Source organism: Astyanax mexicanus, chromosome 21 (genome assembly GCF_023375975.1).
Source record: "Astyanax mexicanus isolate ESR-SI-001 chromosome 21, AstMex3_surface, whole genome shotgun sequence".
In the NCBI taxonomy this organism is placed as follows: Eukaryota; Metazoa; Chordata; class Actinopteri; order Characiformes; family Acestrorhamphidae; genus Astyanax; species Astyanax mexicanus.
In genome coordinates, this window is record NC_064428.1 from 26,198,928 (window position 1) to 26,218,661 (window position 19,734).

The window sequence follows — 19,734 nt, forward strand, 5'->3', positions numbered from 1 at the left end:
TCAAATGTAATAATGCAATGGTCAAATGTAATTATGAAATCATAAACTTTGAATTCAAACTAATATGATTTTAGCATCATTTTTTTTTATTAGACTGTTTTACTCAATCCACCTTGACAGCATCCTAAAACAAAACAGGAATGTTTCATAATTAGTTTTATTCCTCATATTGTGCTTATTTGATTAGGCTTTTCTTGTATGTGTTGAGCTTATTCTTACAGGAGCTGCAGAGTCTAATAGAAAGGAGAATGTCCACTTACGAATCTCTTACTAATTCGTTTGTTGGCCATCAGGGGGCGCTCCCGATGAAGTCCAAAATAAATGGGTCCATATGGAGCAAAAGTGAGCAAAATCAGCGTAAATGTATAATAGTTTTTATGCTAAAAAATGTACAAAATTCACCAACATCTCACTCTCTTCTTTTTTTTCTTTTTTCTTTCTCTCAACCTATCTATCTTTTCTTTCTTTCTTCCAACCTCCCTTTATCTTTCTTTTTTCCTTCCTTTCTTGTTTGTTTGTTTGTTTGTTTGTTTAGCTCAACTTCTCTTTATCTCTTTCTTTCTTACTTTCTTTCTTTTTTCTCTCAACCTATATTTCTTTCTTTCTTTCCCTCAACATCTCTTTATCTCTCTCTCTCTCTTTCTTTCTTTTCAGGCATAATTTTTAAAACGTACAAAATGCAGTTATAAGCCTTTTAAACAGGCTATATCAGACAGTCAGGGCACCGTAGCAATAATGCTAGCGCTTTTAGTGGATAAAACCCTTTTACTGTAGAAAAACTAAAACATATAGGTGTGTTTTCTTTGCTTTTTTAGTTAATTCAATGACCGTACTTTCTAGAGTTCGAGGAATATCCTGGCCAAGTGGTTAGTTAATATTTTTAATTAGAGTTTTAGCCGTTTAGCTCCATTCACCCCCATTCATTTTGGACTCCTTCGCGGGCTCCCTCAAGCGTTTTGTGGTATAACGGCGGTGGATGTAGTTTATTAGGTGGGCAGGCTCTCCATAAACCCCCAGCTGCTACCCCAACAACAGTGAGGAGACAGAGAGGAGCAGCGTTTACAGCTCTGGAGTTATCCTACTGCTGGTAATACTGACTCACAGTCCTGTAGACAGAGTTAGGTAGGTGCGGGACTCGGGTTATGTGTATAAACTCTCCCTGTACTTTCCTTCTTTCTCTCAGTCTGCCTGGTTTCGTGATGGAGCGATGCTGTAGGTTCGTATCTGAGAAAGCTGCTAAGCTAGTTAGCTTCGCAAGCTATAGATAGCTAACGGCTGGCTGCAGCAGGAGCAGCAGTAGCTTGTTAGCTAACCTTTGCTAAACTAGTTAACTATCTAGTTCTCAGAGTTGGCGAAAACTGAGGTTTTCTCCTGCTGTTATGCCTGTGGTTGCACCATAGACATAAGCTAGCTAATTATAAGCTTTGCAATGCTGACTAATAGGGCTATTTTTTATATATAACGTTATATGTGTAACGTTAGCTAACGCTAGATTATTTCTTTCTTTCCTGTGTAAGCATTATATATCACTGACTGACTATTTAGACTTGCCTGCCTACTGATTTGAGATGCTTCCAGTAATAATAACGACAGGTCAACTAATGCTGCAGTATGTAGTTAGTTAGATATCTAAGCTAGCTAGTTAGCTAACTTACATTTCACCACTGTTTACCACAGTGGTGTGGTACCATACCACAGTGTTTATTCTCATTTGTAGCTTTCAGCTCTGCTCCAGCGCCTGCTGTTTTTCTGCACCAATTTTAACGCTAGCTAACTAGCTAATAAACCACACAGGTGGAGAAAACACCTGTTTTCCCCCTGATTGTCTGCCTGGTTTTGACGTGGGCTTAAGCTAGTTAGCTGTAAGATTTGCAATGCTGACAAGTAGAGCTAAACTTCTTAGATAGCTAAACTAGCTAGATTAACTTTTATTTCTTTCTCTCTCTTTCCCCTCTTCTCGCTCTGTTTTATTCCATCTCTTTCTTTGTCTTTTTTCTCTTTCTTTTTGTCTCTCAATTTCTCTCGTTTTTTCCTCTCATTTTTTTAAATTATATCTTTCTTTCTCCCTCTCTATCTTCTTTCTTTCTCTCTAACTTTTTCTTTCTTTATTTCTTTTTCTCTTTCCCTCTCTCTGCCTTTCTCTCTTTTCTTTATTTTGCTCCTTTTCCTCTATTCCTGCTCTCTCTCTCTCTCTCTCTCTCTCTCTCTCTCTCTCTCTCTCTCTCTCTCTCTCTCTCTCTCTCTCTCTCTCTCGTGTTTTATCTCGTACTGACAGCAGCTAGTTATCTATGAGCTACTTGCCTACTGGTTTAAGAGGCTTCCAGTAGCAACAGTTCAGCTAAGGCTGCAGTATGTAGTCTGATAGCTGCCAGTGTTTTTTTTCTTCTTTGTATTTTTCTGCTCCAGCGCCTGCTGTTTTTCTGCACCAGCTCTAAAAGTAGCTTACAAGCCTGGCCTTATCTTGATTTTATTTACTTTGCGCATGTGAGTTTAAGGCTTGGTTTTCGTGTTTTATTATGTAACGTTAATTGTTCAGTTATGCATCCGTTTGTACCACAGAAAAGGTAAGGTAAGGTAGTTTCATTTGAAGATATTTAAATATATTAATTTTGGAATAAATATGAAACATATTCCACCTAAAGCAAAAGTTGGAACAGGCAGCTTCTTCAGTTTTTTTTATATATATATATATATATATATGTTTTGCTATCATTGTTATCTATTGTTGTGCCACATTATTCTAACTTTTAATTAGTCAGTTTAATGCCGTTCAGCCATGCTTTGCTACTATCGCTGTCTGACCTATTGTGACATTTCCAATTTTCATTTTGTTTTTTTGTGTTAACCTAAAGCTGTTGTGCCATAAATGATTGCATTCATGTATATGTATAATGCCTATAACATGTTTTGCCTATGGGTGTATGTCTGTGTCCAGTATCAGCAGTGCCAGTAGTTGCAGTGCATCACCTGGTAGGAGCACTGCCACTGCCCCCATCCCCAAGTCTATTTCCCCCTTCCCTCGGAGCATCATTAGTGTAGCCATGGTGGACGTGAGCAAATGGCCTCTCTTCACCCTGATGAGCGCTCAGGAGATCGCCTCTGTAAGGCAAGCGTGTGTCTTTGGAACGTCCGCCAATGAGGCCATCTATATCACCCATGATGATGAGGTAAGATATAGTGGACTTTTTACCTCTCCTTACATTTTCACACAATTATCTGTACCTCCTTTTTTTAATTTTGGCTTGTTTCATTGTTCAAAAAAACGCTATCCAGATAAATCTCTCCATCCAGATAGAGTGAATCTGATTGTGGTTGGATGAGAAGTGTAACAGATCCCACTCCAACAACCTATTGGTTTATACACGAGCCATCTTACCTAGACACGTCACGCACCTCCACACTCCATCAAGAACATAGCAGAACATATGTAGTCTAGTATAGGCCTGGACAATAATTCGATATCGGTATTTATCGCGATAAGAAATGTTTCAATAACGGTGATATCATTTTTGTGGTATATCGATATGTATTATTTACAGATCTGTCACGGACATGCGATTTACTGGCGTCAGCTCGCCGCACAGCTGAACACAATCAGCTTCCGTAGCTGGACTATCTCTGTGCGTGATGACGTAATCACATAGGCACGTAGCCAGATAGGCTAGGCTAGGCTAGATTTGGCTAGGCTAGGCTAGGCTCGGGTCCGCTACGCATCTAAAATGCCTCGCGCTGGAGCCAAACGGAGCTGGCACGAGCGGATCCAAGGTTAAGGTAGGCTCGGTTTGCATCTGAAATGTTCCGCGCTGGAGTGGAACGGAAAGGAACCGAGCCTAGCCTAGCCTCGGGTCCGCCTACGGGTCCGCTCGGTCCGCCTCTGGTTCGCTCGGTCCGCCTCTGGTTCGCTCGGTCCGCCCACGGGTCCGCTCGGTCAGCGGCCAGTTGCGGGTCCTCTTTGTCAGCCGCGGGTCCTCTTGGCTCCCAGCGCGGGACATTTTTGATGCAAAATGAATGCCCCTGCCGCTTCCACAAGTGATTAATTGAAGGAGGGAGGTCTAATTCAGTGGTGAGGATTTGGTTCGACTCTCGGAAGGTCTGCTAAACTTCAGTTTGCTGCAAATTGTGCCGGAGAGTGGAGCCGACCAGCAGCGGTAACGTTAAAACATCTAATCTGTTCCACCACCTCAATCAGTTCCACTACATACAATATTTTCCTTATAACAGTTACTGGCTGAAGCACTTTTATAGCTTATGTTGTAAGTTATTTAAGTTATTTAAAGTTTATGAATCCTTTAGTTTTGTTTATTTGACGGGGATATCATGTTCCTTTTATGTTCATAAAGAGTTGTATTTTGGCTGAAGCACTTTTGTAGCTTATATTGTAACTAAGTTATTTATAGTTGATAAAGCCTATAGGTTTGTTTATTTGACGGGGAAATTTTGTTGCTTTTATGTGTATAAAGGCTTCTTGTGTTCTTTATCCTAGTTGGAACACTTTTGTTTTGATCTGTTAAATTTGTTTACAAAAGACTAAGAAGCTCTGCTTCTATCCTAATTTTAAGTTACTTTTTATTGGTAATAGTTATATTGGCTTATGTTTGATAGGGATGTCAGGTTTTTATTTTGCTATATGCAAATAAAATTGAGCATTGATTTATCTTGACTATTGTTTATTTCTTAAGTATTATAATGTTTTCGTGAAAGGAGGTTTCAAAGACTTAAATTAAGTAGACAGTAGTAGGTACTAGGGGTGTGCCATATCATATATCACAATATTATACTCTGAAATATCGTGCCACATCACTCATCCCTAATTATCACATCAGGGTACTATTTTTTTTGCTGTTTTAAGCAAAAGAAAAACTCACACATTTCTAATTTCCTATTAAATATTTACTAGAGACAGATTATATCTGTAAAGTGTCATTTATTTTACTTTAATACTGGATATATGGAGATATTTGGCGTGCATTATTATTATTAGTATCATGTAATTCTCAATTATTGACTTCTGTTATAAATCTGCTAAAAATATTGTTTTTTTTTAATATCTTAAAGGTGTGCAATATCATATCGTATACAATAATAAAAAAGTTTTTTGTTTTTTTGTCATATCGCCAAGAGTATCGTTATCGCGATAATACCATGAAATATTGTGATATTATTTTAGGGCCATATCGCCCACCCCTAGTAGGTACGTATTTCCATTGCAGGGATTCTTAGCAGTTTTCTGAGGCCTTCTAAGTATTTATATCGATATCGGAATTATATCGTATCGACCGAAATTAAGGAATATATCGTGATATGAATTTTGGCCATATCGTCCAGCACTAGTCTAGTATGAAGATGATCCATGCAGAGACTATTTGCATTGTTCTAAAATACATTCATTTTCAATAATCCCAAATTGATCAACATTAACATTTTAATATACCATTATAGTCATTATGGCTTTTAGGAAAATGTGTTTTGTGGAGGGGGGTGTAAGTGCACTATAGGACTCTGTGGTGTGGCCTAAGCTTTTGTCCCTAATTGCATTTTTCCCCCTTATATTACTTTTATACTTTAAGGAGTTTTGAAACCAGTACTTTTACACTTTTACTTGAGTAAAAAGCTTGAATGAATATTTTAGCATCTACAGAAGTATTTTTAAAGCCTAGTATCTATACTTCCACCTGAGTAATAAATGTGAATACTTTTGACACATTTTAATATAATAACTGGGCTAGAATAAAGTCAAATTGAGCCAATAAGAAATTTGCAGACACTTGAAATGGCACAATTAGTTTTAATGACCTACTTCCTAGTAAGACAGTGTCCCAGATAAGTGTTTTTGTGTTTGCTCTGCAGGTATATGTGTTTGGGCTGAACTGCAGTAACTGTTTGGGGACAGGGGACAGTCAGAGTACTATTGTGCCCAGGAAACTGGACGGCTTGAGTGGGAAGAAGGTGGTCAGTCTCAGTTATGGCAGTGGGCCACACGTGCTTCTCGCTACAGAGGGTAAGAATATTTACAGAACACTGTCACAAAATCAGTTGTCTGTAACTTGTATAGTTCATATTGTCTGATGATTTGTTTTGAGTAATCAGCAATAAACACTATGCATGAATACTGATACTGGTATTTGTATGAGGTCTGATTCCATGCTAATGTACTCATACTCAAATCAGTACTGCACTAGAGAACAGACAACTTCATCGCTCAAGTCTGAATTTTAGATATATTGTTGTGTAGAAGAAACATTAATTCAGAGTTGAGATATATCAATTAATTAACTGGGGAATTAAAAAATGCTAATAATTCATAGAAATGAATGTCAGTTGTCCTTGCATCTTTCTGAGAGACAATCTTCAATCTTTAACATAATTTGAAGAGAGAAGTAATCACTGTCAAATTATAGAGAAAACTACTTTTTAGACAGTATACTATGACTAGTGATGATGATGATGCTTCCTTTTCAGAGGGGGATATGTATGCATGGGGACACAATGGCTACAGTCAGCTGGGAAATGGAACAACCAATCAGGGAGTGTGTCCAGTGCTTGTGTCCACTAACCTGCAGAACAAGAGGGTTATTGAGGTCGCCTGTGGGTCTCACCACTCACTTGCCCTGACCCACGATGGGGAGGTGAGTGAATATATGCATAATGTGAAAATTTGCTATATTTATTTTTATATTTTTCATTTAAGCAATTTCCAATTTACATCTTTAAATGTGTTAAGAACATTTAAAAGTGAATGGATTGAGGCAGAATGCAAAAATGTGAAAACAGTATATCAGAAACAGTAGAAGTCAGTGGTCAAAGCATAGCTTATTTTAATAGAATGAACATGGTGCTAATCTTTGTAAGAGAATTACTATTTCTCTAGCATCACACAAGCCATGTTTCAGTGTCTAATCTAGTAATCCCTCCCAAAAAATTCAGCATTCACCTACCTTGTACATTTTTTTCCTTTCTTAAAATATGCAATATTCGATTAGAAATTTGGGTTGGTTGATAGTATTCAGCCCTGAGACACCCCAGGTTCCTCTCAGTTGGAACAATCAGATGTGTAGTTGCTATAACGCTGCACTGGCTGTAACAGGCTGCATGTGACTAGGCTTAAAAGGCCATTGTTCTCTCTCTCTCTCTCTCTCTCTCTCTCTCTCTCTCTCTCTCTCTCGGGCATCAGAGTAACTTGCTCATAATTGAGTGGCTGTTAATTCTTTTAAATCTCGTTGTGGGATTATTTGTTTTAGATGTTTTATGTTCAGAGTCTAACTTTCAAAACGTGACTGTTGGGCCCAGACCTATTTCACCCTTTGAGCCTAACACATTATGCCTGTTTTACATGTCCACATCTAGGGGTAGGGTGTTTTGATTATTGTTAGGCTGGAGAGGTAGGGTGGAGTGTTGGAGCTACATGACCCTTCAAACAAAGGAATATGAGAATCACTTGCAGAATGTCGGCACAAGCAACCAAAGAAACACACTTTGAGTATTTTCCATGTGAAAAAATGATGATGACCAATATATTACTCTATATTAGAGTTTAATTTGTAGTTCGGGTGCATGAAGCGTTGTCGCAATTCTTAGGGGGAGGATTTCACCCCTTTTCATTGTAAATCTGTTCACTTGAAAACAAGGGGTAGGGGTACAAATTACTTTTGCAGTGTGGCTGTTTCTTATAATTGCACCCAGTATTTATGTTTAACTAAGCACGACAATACACTGGACGGAAAAATAATCCAATCTGTGACAAATGTTGTCTGAAATTTTACAGAACAGCTTGTAACACAGGAAACATAAAAGGGAAGTAAAGAAGGTTGGAATGTCAGTAGCCACTTGTAGTATACCCATAACTTAAGAACAGAGTGGGAAGAGCAAAACATTGTACTATAATAATCATCATTATTATTTAAAATAATGTAGTTCTGTAAGTTGTTTCTCTTGAGCTGTAACACTTTATTTAAAAGAATATTCTGGTGTGAAATGGACTTGGGGTGTAGTAAAACATGATAACGAGTACAAACTTTTGTCGAATAGCCCACCTCCGTTTGCCCCAATTTTCCAAAATACAGTGCTTTTAGCAGATGCTCTCAAAGGCGTACAATGCAAGCAATAGGGGCATAGCTGTAACCATACCAAGAAATTGCTTTTGTTACTTCAATAACATGCTCAAAGTAGCTCCGCACTTAATTGGTAGAATTCCGAGGGTCCTGACATGAGGCACTGAGAGCTTTGAAAGTGCAAAAGTAGTTTATTGAAAAACACTGTTTATGCATATAGTACCTATAGATAGTTCTCTGGGCTCTGCCATCTTGAAATTAAGTCATGATCTAAGAAACACAAATTAAAAGGGTTGGATAGGTGAACAGACTCCACTACAAATTCTATTAAAATGCAGAAAGAAAGCTGGAACTGAATTTCATCACTGGCATTGAAGGTCTGTTGGGAGCATCGGTTAAAAGTGCTGTATTTTGGAAATGCTGGGGGAGAACAGAGGTGGACTATTCCACAAAAGTTTATACTCGTCATCATGTTTCACTATAAACCCCTAAAAATCTCTTTTACACCGGATTTCTCCTTTAAAGCCTACTCACATTATTAAGAAAATAAAATTTGTCTATTTGGTACAAAGTATTGGGTCTCCTGCTCATTCAATACCTCTGCTGAAATCAAGGATATTACAAAGAGTTAATCCTGCTTTTGTTTAAGTGATTGTCTGCATCCTCCAAGACAGCTTTCTACTAGAATTTAAAGCAGCATTGCAGGAGCTGAGGGTTTGATTGCGTTCAACTAAAAGAGAGTGTTTTTGAGGTGGATAATCACTTCAACACATCCTAAAAGTCCTGGATGGAGCACCATCGTTCCAGAGAATACAGTTCTACTCTTCCACAGCTCCAGTGCTGAGGGGGCTTTATACTCCTGTAGGGTCTGATTTAAAAATATTAGATTAGTGTCCACCATCTATTGCATAGAATTTCAGTACAATTATAGACAAAGTAATGTGTTTATTAGTTTGTTTATTGTATAAATGCTGCTCTTTCTAAATTTTCATACTGCTGTTCTTTCAGGTGTTCGCCTGGGGCTATAATAACTGTGGTCAAGTTGGTTCGGGCTCCACTGCGAACCAGCCCACGCCACGAAAAGTTTCCAACTGCCTCCAGAACAAAGCTGTGGTCAGCATAGCCTGCGGGCAGACCTCCTCCATGGCTGTGTCAGACAACGGGGAGGTAAAAAATAAATGGCTTTTCTCAGACTGCTGCAGCCGAAACTGTGAACTGAAAGACGTTTACTTGGCCCAGAGAACATCCTTTGTTTTGATGGTGCCACAGGATTAACACATTCTTTCTGGACTTTTGTTTCTTGATACTGTGACCCTTTGGGCTTCTGTCCAGATGGAGAAGAGTTTAGATTTCAGTTCATTTAGATGAATCAATGTTTATTTCATGCAAGAGCTGCCTAGACAATGGTGTTTTCTGCTTGCTTCTAACTCAAACATTCAAATGATAAATATCTTTTGCACATTATGGAGCGGTTCTGAATCATTACACAGAGATTCTTGGCTTCTTAAATGACTCAGTTCAGCCAGGTAACTCAGCAGTGTTTGGGGAACATTGCTGTGCCACTTTAATGCCATATTAATCCTTATAGAATCTTTAGATGATTGATTGATTGGCTGCTTCTTACAAACAATAACTAAAATTTCGGAAATTTAGTGACTAGCATCTGAAAAACATTCCGTTTTTGCCATATTGATCACTATTACAGCATAAATAGCAAAAAAATAATAAATTGAGTAATGTGAACTACCCAAAGTTTAACTAAGATATCACAATCAAATGAAAATAGGCCTTTTATTGGATTTTCCAAGGGATACATGCTTGAAAACAGAAAAGTATTATTTTAATAAAATAAAATATTTTAGTAATATTTTACCTTCTTTATTTAGAGACTCAAATGTCTATTGTAAAAACAAATATAAACTCTTTATTTGGAATTTTTAATCTAAATTTGTCTTCTGTGGCTAATTGTGAAAAATGTATAATTCCTCTTTCCAGCTCAGAAAGCCAATATTTCTTATTCAGTCCTTTTTAATAAATGCAGAAGTACTCACTCCTCTCTACCTATATCATCCTGTTGTTTTGTAATAGTCCGTTGGTTTAGTTTGCATTTATTCTCTTAACAAAGCTGTATAAGGACATAATGATAATGCACAGATAAAATACTGAGCAAAATGCATGTTCTGAAAAAAAAAAAGAAACGTAATACACCATACTTATAGCTTACTAAAGTAGTAATTAGCTGCTGGCTTGATGAGAAATCGTGTGAGGGTTTTATATGTGCACTGCATTGCTCCTCTGTACTGAAGTGTTATCTGCAATCTGTTGTTTTTATATTTTCAAGTTTATGTGTCTTTGTGTCTTTTTCCCCCGTATCTGTATGTGTGTGTGTCTTTTGTTATAGGTGTATGGTTGGGGCTATAATGGTAATGGACAGCTTGGCTTGGGGAACAACGGGAATCAGTTGACTCCATGCCGTCTAGCAGCACTACAGGGTCTGTGTGTTCTACAGGTGTGTTCAGCAATACCTTCTGATATCCTACCAGAATGCATGAAGGATATTTTAATTAACATTTCAGGCTATTTTTTATCTGACCTTGGGTATGCATTTTTGCTAAATGAAGTCTTTACAATATTTGTTTGGCAGTCCTGATTATGAAACTTTGTAAAATTGTAAAGCCAGCCAAAATGTTTGGTGAGAGCAAGGTTTACATCTAACAAACTGTGGAGAATGGATCTCATGACCCATAACATATATTCTCATGCGTCAGCAACAGGGGAGGTAGTGTCATGGCCTGAGTTTGAATTGTTGCTTCTGAAACAGGCTCACTAATCTTTATTCATGATGTAACTCATGATAGATAAATAGGTTTTAGATTGGCCAAGTCATTCTCCAGACTTTACCCAACTGAGCGTGCATTTCTGTGGTTTGGTATTGAAATTTGATACTAAAAAGGCACAGACCAAAATGTCTCTGTACTACCGAGCACTGAAAGGTCTAGAAAAATCGACGCCACACAAATAATGTGACAATTAAGGTAAAGGTATTGAATAAAGTATTATTTGGGTTTTTAGTATCGAATTCATAGTATCGTATCGGTATCCTCAATTTTAAAAAGCCCTATGCATTTCACCTTCTGAGAAATGGAGTACACAGAAAACTCAGTCTACCACAATACAAAACAAGAATGAAAAGAAGCTACAGTAAAAAAAAAACAGCTGGAAAAAAGATTGTTTTACCAGTTAAGTGGTGCATTTAATATTGACAAGAAATATGCAAATATGTTATAGAGTTACTGATTCATATTTTGATCCCAAACCCATATGTATTCAGTCTATTCATGTAAAGTGTAATAGTTAAATAGGTTTGTGCTTTGCAGAGTAAATAAAGGCACTCTGCCCAGATAATAATGGCAAGAAAAATGCACCACTCTCCCATGGGATCAGTTGCACTATTGCATTAACATATGCCATCTGTTTTAGATTGCTTCTGGTTACGCCCACTCACTGGCACTAACTGACGAGGGACTTCTGTACGCGTGGGGAGCAAATACTTATGGTCAGCTTGGTACCGGCAACAAAAGCAACCAGCTGAGCCCTGTTCAGGTTATGGCAGAGAAGGAGAGGTAAGAGACAGTGGTAAATGCATTGTGCTTATTTATCTATTTTTTTTATTTTTTATTCATTCATTATTCATTCATTTTTTATTCATTCATCCCATTTGGCTTAAGGCTGAATACAGAATGCAAACATTTTTTTCACAAGTTTTGATTCATTTAGCTTTACTTTTTCACCATAGAATGAATTCAGTAGCCTAATTGTATTTTGTCTTGCTTTTCAAAGAAAAAGCATTTAAAAAACTACAGTTTAAAAATATGAATTTTACATTTAACATTTGTAACATACCAACAGACAAACCAACAAAGCGCAATACACCTACCTCAGCAGTGCTATTGTAAGCATAAATTTATCTCAGCAGTGCAGTTTTAGTGGGGAGTGTGGACCTCCTGCCGCTGTTGATAAAATCCTAACAATTTTTGGCTGCATAATTTCGGTTGCCAGATATTCAATACGTCTGTGTCATTAACCATTACAAAATTACCAAAAGAAATTAAGCATATTTTTCTAAAACATGACTTGATAAGGCCTCATCCACATAGAATGTTTTATTCAAGTGTGACATTGTCAGGGCATGACGAGCAGCTCAGAGCTGAAGGGCTGAGATCTGAGTGCAGTAATGAGGTCATGTTGAGTTAATATTGAAGGATGTTGTGTGCCTGGCTGGTCAGCCTACTAGCGCCGCTTTGCATTGTTGCATCCCGGAGCTATTTCCTGTCCGCCTGCTGGGGAGTGTTTGCCGTTTCCTGTTTTGAGTGTCCTGTGGTGGGAATGCATCAAGCGCCCATTCAGATCAGCTTATGATGCATTTCCCACAGCGTGTTTATAGTTACAATTTAAAGGAAAAGCTTTGCAGAAAGGCTTTGTCTTTCTCAATTGTCAGATCATTGTGATTTAAAAATGCTAATATTGCTAATATCAAATGAAGATGAATGCAGGCTACGGGTACACTGAGCTGCTTCTGTGAGCGTGTTTCCAGGTTTGATGCTTATCTTGTTGATAGATTTGTGTGGTAGTCTTGTGTTAGGGGGTTCATTCTTGCCTCTCTGGTGTGTTTCCTTTTCCTTTTCTTCACCTCCCTCCTCTTCCACCTATGCACCCTACCTTCCCTTTCCTCACCTCCTCCACTTCTGCTCTTCACTCCCCCTCCTCCTTATATCTTTCTGCTCCTCCTCGTTCCCACTCTTCCAGAATTGTGGAGATAGCCGCCTGCCACTCTACACACACCTCTGCAGCGAAGACCCAGAGCGGCCAGGTGTACATGTGGGGTCAGTGCAGAGGTCAATCCATTGTCCTTCCTCACCTCACACACTTCTCCTGCACAGACGACGTCTTCGCCTGCTTCGCCACGCCCTCGGTCATGTGGAGGCTGCTGTCAATGGGTGAGTCTGGGGTATTATTTGGTAAGTGCGCTCTTTCGTGAAGGACTGTGCGTATTTGTTTTTGTTTGTTTGTTTGTGTAGACTCCACTGCTCAGAGATCACTAATCAGAAAAAAAGTTTTACTTTGTAATATTTCTTAAATCAAGAATAAATTTTAAAAAGCAGGAAATCATTTTAGAAAGTTAATCCAAAGTTTAGAACAAAAAGTCCTCTGGCTAGTTAGCCAATATTTAACAGATGAAATGAGATGAAGAGTTTCAGCTTTGGGCTTTCTGAGTTTATCGAGTTTACTGAGATCCTAGGAATAGGACTACTGTGTTGAGGAATTTAACCCATAAGAGTCCTAAATATTGACACCAATTTAAAAAATGTATTCAGATCATTTTAGCGAGCAACTAAAAAGGTACTTTTAAAAGGAGCTACTTTGATTTCCGGCTCTAACCCAACACACCTACATTCTATACAGGAGGTCAGATTAGCAACTTCATGAATTAAAATGACAAAAAGAGAAAGTGCTGTAATGAACTTTTATACGTCCTTTAAAAGAGTTTAAGGCTACATTCACATTGCAAAGCCAAATTGCTCAAATCCAATCTTGACTGTGAACGTAGACTGACAATTACTTCACCAGTTTCAATTTAGATTTTACACAGCAGTGAAATATAGACGTTTCAAATATAAATATAATTCACTATTACTATATTAAACAGCATTGTGCTGTTATTTAATCATGGTTGACTATTTATGGAGTTACTCTTGTGACAAGTGTTGATTTGAAGTATTTCATGCTGTAATATTGAAAACAAAGCCTCCTCCTTACACCTGATTTTAGTTCTTATAGTCTAAATAATCTCAATAACTCAACTGTTATTCTTCTGGTAGAGCATGATGACTTCCTGACAGTGGCCCAGTCTCTGAAAAAAGAGTTTGACAGCCCTGAAACCTCAGATCTCAAGTTCAGCGTAGATGGCAAATTCATTCACGTCCACAAAGCAGTGCTCAAAATCAGGTGCCTGCACATTTACACTACATTTCTCTTCCTGGAGTTCTTTTTATACATTGACTGACTTTTTTGGGTTCCCTAATAAGTTCAGCTAGCTAAATACTCCATGATAAAGTGCTTGTAAAGTGGGAATATACAGTTTACTATTTAGTAGATCTTACTTCTCATTACTTGTCATTAACCTCCTGTTGAGCACTAAACTCTCAAAAGAACACAGTAGAACATTTACGTTTATGGTCTTCTTCCTTTTACGTCCTTACAGGTGTGAGCACTTCCGGTCCATGTTTCAGTCCCACTGGAATGAAGATATGAAAGAGGTCATAGAGATCGATCAGTTCTCTTACCCTGTCTATCGCTCCTTCCTTGAGTTCCTCTACACAGACACTGTAGATCTTCCACCAGAGGATGCAATTGGTGAGTCTGAGTGGTGCCATAGAAATGGAAATAGTCTGGCGCATCCATCCGCGGATGGTGTTGGTGGGGTCACCTTGTGGGTTAAAATACAGTTCATCCGTCATCTTTGTTTATTTATTTATTTTTTTGATAGCCTGTGACATTATATTTAATTCTTTCAATACTCTATATTGTACTGTACCAGATTTTTTTCGCACTGTAAGGCACACTGTATCATAAGGTGCACTATCAATAAACGTCTATTTTCTAGACAATTTTTTTTATACATAAGGTGCACTGGATTATATGGCGCATTTTAAGAGACACTATAAGGAACTTCTTATTCAGCAGGTCTCGTAGCTGGGTGGTGGTGGGGCGTAAGTACAGCTGAGCTAAGTAAACAAAACTGTAAAAAAAAAAATACTTTTTTTAAAGTCAAACAAGCACTGAATATAAATCTACACAGATTTTCTCTCCTGAAAACTGTCTATTTGGGTAAATAAATAAATTGCTTCCATTTATTTACAATAAGCTTAGATTTCCCAATTTCTCCAGCACTAAGGCTGGAGCATAAGCATTAGCGGCTAACCACTAGCTAGTAATGCTAATGTTGCTCCAGCAGTGCTAGCCAGAGTTAGGAGCAGGCTACAGGCCTATAATACTCACCTCTGAACGGGGAAGTGGCTAGCAGCTAATGCTAATGCTTCTCCAGTCTCTGTGCTGGAGAACTGAACTGTAACTCCTTTATAATGCTGCACTTTACTAGAGTGGCTTTAATGCTTCTTACAATCTTACTTGACAAAATTCATAAATAAGGTGCACTGGATTAAAAGGTGCACTGATTTTTTTTGGGAAATTTTTTAAAGGATTTTAAGTACTCCTTACAGTGTGAAAAATATGGTAATTTGGTGTGATTTACTAATCTGTTTTTTTTCCCTTCCTACAGGACTGCTGGACCTGGCAACCTCATACTGTGAGAACAGGCTAAAGCGACTGTGTCAGCACATCATAAAGCGAGGCATCACTGTGGAGAACGCCTTCTCGCTGCTGTCTGCTGCAGTCAGATATGATGCTGAGGTACTACAACCCTGGCTGTACAGAGAACTTGTAACCAGCTTAAACAAATAATAGGAGTCAATGGGAGAAAATCAGTGAAGATAAAGTAAAAAAACAAAAACAAGCAGGGTTCAATTTTTAGTTGTTATTAGAATTACAGACAGATCATTTATGATTCTCTTATATTGTATGCCAGAAAAGGACCAAGCGACACTGGTCACACTACTACTAATACAAGTGGCTCACACTGTGGCTGACACTTTATTGATTTGAGCTAATATGTATTAGTTTTTATTAGTTTTAAAGTTATACATGTATGATATCTGCATCGGCACAGAAATGTAAAATGCTTAACATTGTAAAGATGGCACAACTTTCTAAATAGCATAAATAATTACAATAAAAAGCTACAGGTTTATATTTTGCTCTCAATGAGGATATGTGATGCTACATGGTTTATATGTATTTATTTATTCATATATTGTTTTTGTCTAAAAGATTCCCTTAGGCCAAATCAGTTTGGCTTATTTACCCTCTATTGGTTTTTTTTAAATCATTTTGACAGTGTAAAGAACAGCTGCCAGATTTTGCTTATTAAAAGTCTATGCATTCTGTGTGTAATAAAGGAAATAAATGATGCTCATTTTTCATTGTTGAATGTTGGAAATGAACCAGACGTGGAACAATTTAGATATCAGAACATATTTCCTTTCATCTTAAAGAAGTAAAAAAAAATAATAATAATAAAAATAATAAAGTGGTTCAAATATCAGAAGAAGCATTAGAGAGCAGTGCTTTTGATTCTTCTAAGACAAGTTTAACCATCTCTTTCATGATTGTTTATGGAGTGCAGTTAGAAACATTTAAAAAAAAAAAAAAAAAAAATTGATAAATGATCAATTTCTCACACACAGCACGCTTGATCTGAGGTTTTGATCTCTCTCTTCCTGCAGGATCTGGAAGAGTTCTGTTTCAAGTTCTGTGTGAACCACCTGACTGAGGTCACACAGACGGCAGCGTTCTGGCAGATCGACGGGAACATGCTGAAGGAGTTTATCTGCAGAGCCAGCCGCTGCGGAGCCTTTAAAAACTGACCCAGTGGCCTGACGCAGAGGCGCATAAGCCTAGGAGACCATCTGTTACTGCAGGCAGTCATCCAAACCACTAGAGGGCGCTACTGTTACTGATTGCAGGTGGTGAGTTTGCAAGCCAGGAGGCTCTGCTGAATGAACTCTACCATGAATCTGCAATACATGCTTAGACCAAGAAGATTTTGAGTCATTCCAGTGATGACCAGTGTGGATTTCTACAGATTTCTATGGATCTGTAGGCACATTTAAGAAGTTTAAGTTTAAGTTGTGTGCAGGTTTTAGGACTTCTAGAACATAAATATCAGGACTTATATTTGTCCACAAAGGTTATCATCATTGGCTTTTGATATCAACTGTGATCTGTAGGTCATGCTTTAAAGCACATATGTTACAGTTACTGTTACAGGTGACTAATCTCAGTGTTACTCATAAATGAGTTTAGCCACGGAGCTGATCTTCCCACTAAACCCAGTGTCATTCACTATTTCAATTTATGCTACGAACTTATATTGGACAGATTATAATACTTAAAGCAGCAGTCCCTAAGTTTTTATCTTTGTAATTGTAAGAAGTAGTATTGCTCAATTCAGAGGGGTCAGAATATTCAAATTAATGGTATCTTTTCCCTGGCATTCTTAAAACATCTAGAATTTGGTCTGGTAAGTTCGTTGGACGTATATGTCTCTGCATTTTGAACCAAGAATATAATTAAAAATACAATATTTTCATCAGCAATTTACATTACATCACATTTACCTGTATTAGAAGTGTTGCATTACTCTATTGTAGGCTCTGTGCAATTACACATTCTCACCAGAGAGGTCTCCATATCCCCAAATCTTCAAAACTCATGGACTGCTTCTTTATGTTACATCCTAAGGCTGCTGCTGTTTGCTTTAAGGTGATAAATATAGGTGTTTGGATTATACAGCTTTGCTGTGCATCATTGAATGTGTCAGTTTCTACTCTTTTACTTCTTCTAATCATATCTCATCGGACAGTGTTTGAAAAAAGGGGGGGGGGTTTACTGGGATATAATGAGTTACACAATATTTTAGTTTAGTGCAGTGCATGTGTTTATATGGATATATTAAATGGAGCAGTTGCAAATGTTAGTTTGTAAGTATTCTGGCTTTTTAAAATAAGTAACCTTCTCAACATGGCTTATCAAAAACAGATTTTGCTCCAGAACTGCCAGTGACAGTCGTAAAGTTTTACTGCTTGACCATTCCTGAGGTAAAAAAATAAACACTTTATTTTCACTACTGCACTTTCCTTAGATTTTGTTATTATAATAATGTAATCATTATATTACATTATTATTGTTTACTTGGTAGTTATTTTTGAAAAATGTCACTAAAGACTCACCACTAAGGCACTGTTTACACATATTTGGATTTTTTTCTTTTTGTCTGTTTTTGCCCCTTATCCACACAAGAAAAACATTTTTCATATATTGTAATTTGGATGGGTAAAATAGAGCTTTATGAAAATGCTGACGTCAGTCACCATGCACGCATGTTTCTGGCTGAATCTCACACACCACTCCATATGTAGTGAATTACATGCATTATGAAAGTAGTAGATTCTAAAGTTAGATTTTCACATACATGTAATAATTAGTGCAAGTACTTTTCTGTTACAGATATATAATGCTCTATTTTGGTTTAGAATCTGTAATTTTTTTGCTTGCATAGAACACTATATTGTAATTTGGGATTTAACCGCTGTTTTCTTCCTTCTTCATGGTGTGTCTTTATGAGGTACTATCACTCCATACAAGGCTAGTATACTCATGCAATTGTTTTCTGATTTTTTTTTTTTTATCTGGATATGTGTGGAAATAGCCTGGTAGTTGCTGGTTCCCAACCATGGTCCTGGAAGCCCACAGGTTAGGATTTGCACTGTTCTCAGGGCTTTTGAGGTTTGTCAGACGCTTTGAAGCAGAGATGTATCATTCCAATTCACTATTCACATTCCATCAATTAAATTATCTTATTTCTGGGAGAGTTTTAAGTAAACCAGTCCAGGCTCATTACAAGCTCTCTCTTCTGAGTCAACATTGGCAGTCCAGGACCAGTGATGGGCCCAAATAATAAGAAAGTCCAAAACTTCACAATATAATATCAACAGGGAATCCAGTTAGACAGAACATTTTGTGTTGAAGCTCATCTGCCTCTAATCACTATTCTACAGGTCAGTAGAGGCTTGTTTAAGTTGTACTGTATGTAGTTACACAGCACTAGAAAGTTTGAACCTTGTTCAGTTGTCATTTTTTGATGAAGTTTACACTCTGATGTATTTTTGATTGTCCGCGTGTAGAAGCGAAGTATGTGGAATGTATATATTGTATAGTTTTGCACTATATTTGAGATGTGATTTATTTACCTAAGAGTGCTACAACATTAAGTAAGATGTTATGATAAAAATAATAAAGCTTTTCTGTACTGTTTGGGTAAATGTTTTCTGTATTTTGTTTTTTGCATCTTTAACCACAGTGTGTTTTTTGGGCTTAAACATTTATACACATTTTTATTTGTAGGTGGTTCTAAAATCTATATTTAAGAACATAGTCTTGATTTAATATGCTTATTTTAGCACTGTCTCTGTAATGCTGTAAATCTCAGGTTTAGCCCATTTATTTTTTCTTTCAAAGGTTTGTTTTGAATGATTATATTTATCACAAATTTAGCAGTATAAATATGAGGTGTCTAATCATCTATAATGTTAAATTCTGTAATCTTAATTTAACAGATGAATTTAAAGAATGTATTTTCAACCCCAGAATAGTCAAGGGTGACAATAAAAAAAAAAACATTTTCATGTTATTTATTTATTTGTTTATTTTATTTATTTATTTATTTTTTAACCCAATTTTAACCCAGTAACACGTAGGGCTTGTTATCGAGATTTGTTGCCAAAAAGGCACCGACCTACTACAGAGTACCGAAAGGTCTAAAAAAAAAATTTGGTGCCTGTTTTTGATACTTTGTACAAACTCTTCTCTTCTCTTCTCTTCTCTTATATTATAATATAAATGATATTATATAATATAAATGATATTATATATAATTATATATATATGTATATATATATATATATATATATATATATATATATATATATATATATATATATATATATAT

At 37.0% G+C, this 19,734-nt stretch overlaps 1 protein-coding gene across 6 annotated transcripts; it reads left to right on the forward strand.

The window, feature by feature from the left end:
• Window positions 1-981: 981 nt before the first annotated feature.
• rcbtb1 (regulator of chromosome condensation (RCC1) and BTB (POZ) domain containing protein 1) lies at window positions 982-19,048 on the forward strand. Of its 6 annotated transcripts, XM_022674711.2 has the most exons (13): window positions 1,028-1,087; window positions 1,184-1,216; window positions 2,936-3,167; window positions 5,848-5,998; window positions 6,460-6,626; window positions 9,057-9,215; window positions 10,450-10,557; window positions 11,529-11,671; window positions 12,855-13,045; window positions 13,928-14,054; window positions 14,311-14,462; window positions 15,388-15,518; window positions 16,451-19,048. In XM_022674711.2, the coding sequence occupies exons 2-13, from the start codon at window positions 1,200-1,202 to the stop codon at window positions 16,589-16,591; spliced, it is 1,719 nt and encodes a 572-aa protein (XP_022530432.2). In that variant the 5' UTR covers window positions 1,028-1,087; window positions 1,184-1,199; the 3' UTR covers window positions 16,592-19,048. The 6 variants fall into 6 exon arrangements, 5 of the variants coding, with proteins under 5 accessions (XP_049325828.1, XP_049325830.1, XP_022530432.2 ...); XM_049469871.1 differs by lacking the exon at window positions 1,184-1,216 and having other exon boundaries at window positions 982-1,122; XM_049469873.1 differs by lacking the exon at window positions 1,184-1,216 and having other exon boundaries at window positions 1,024-1,087.
• The last annotated feature ends 686 nt before the right edge of the window (window positions 19,049-19,734 follow it).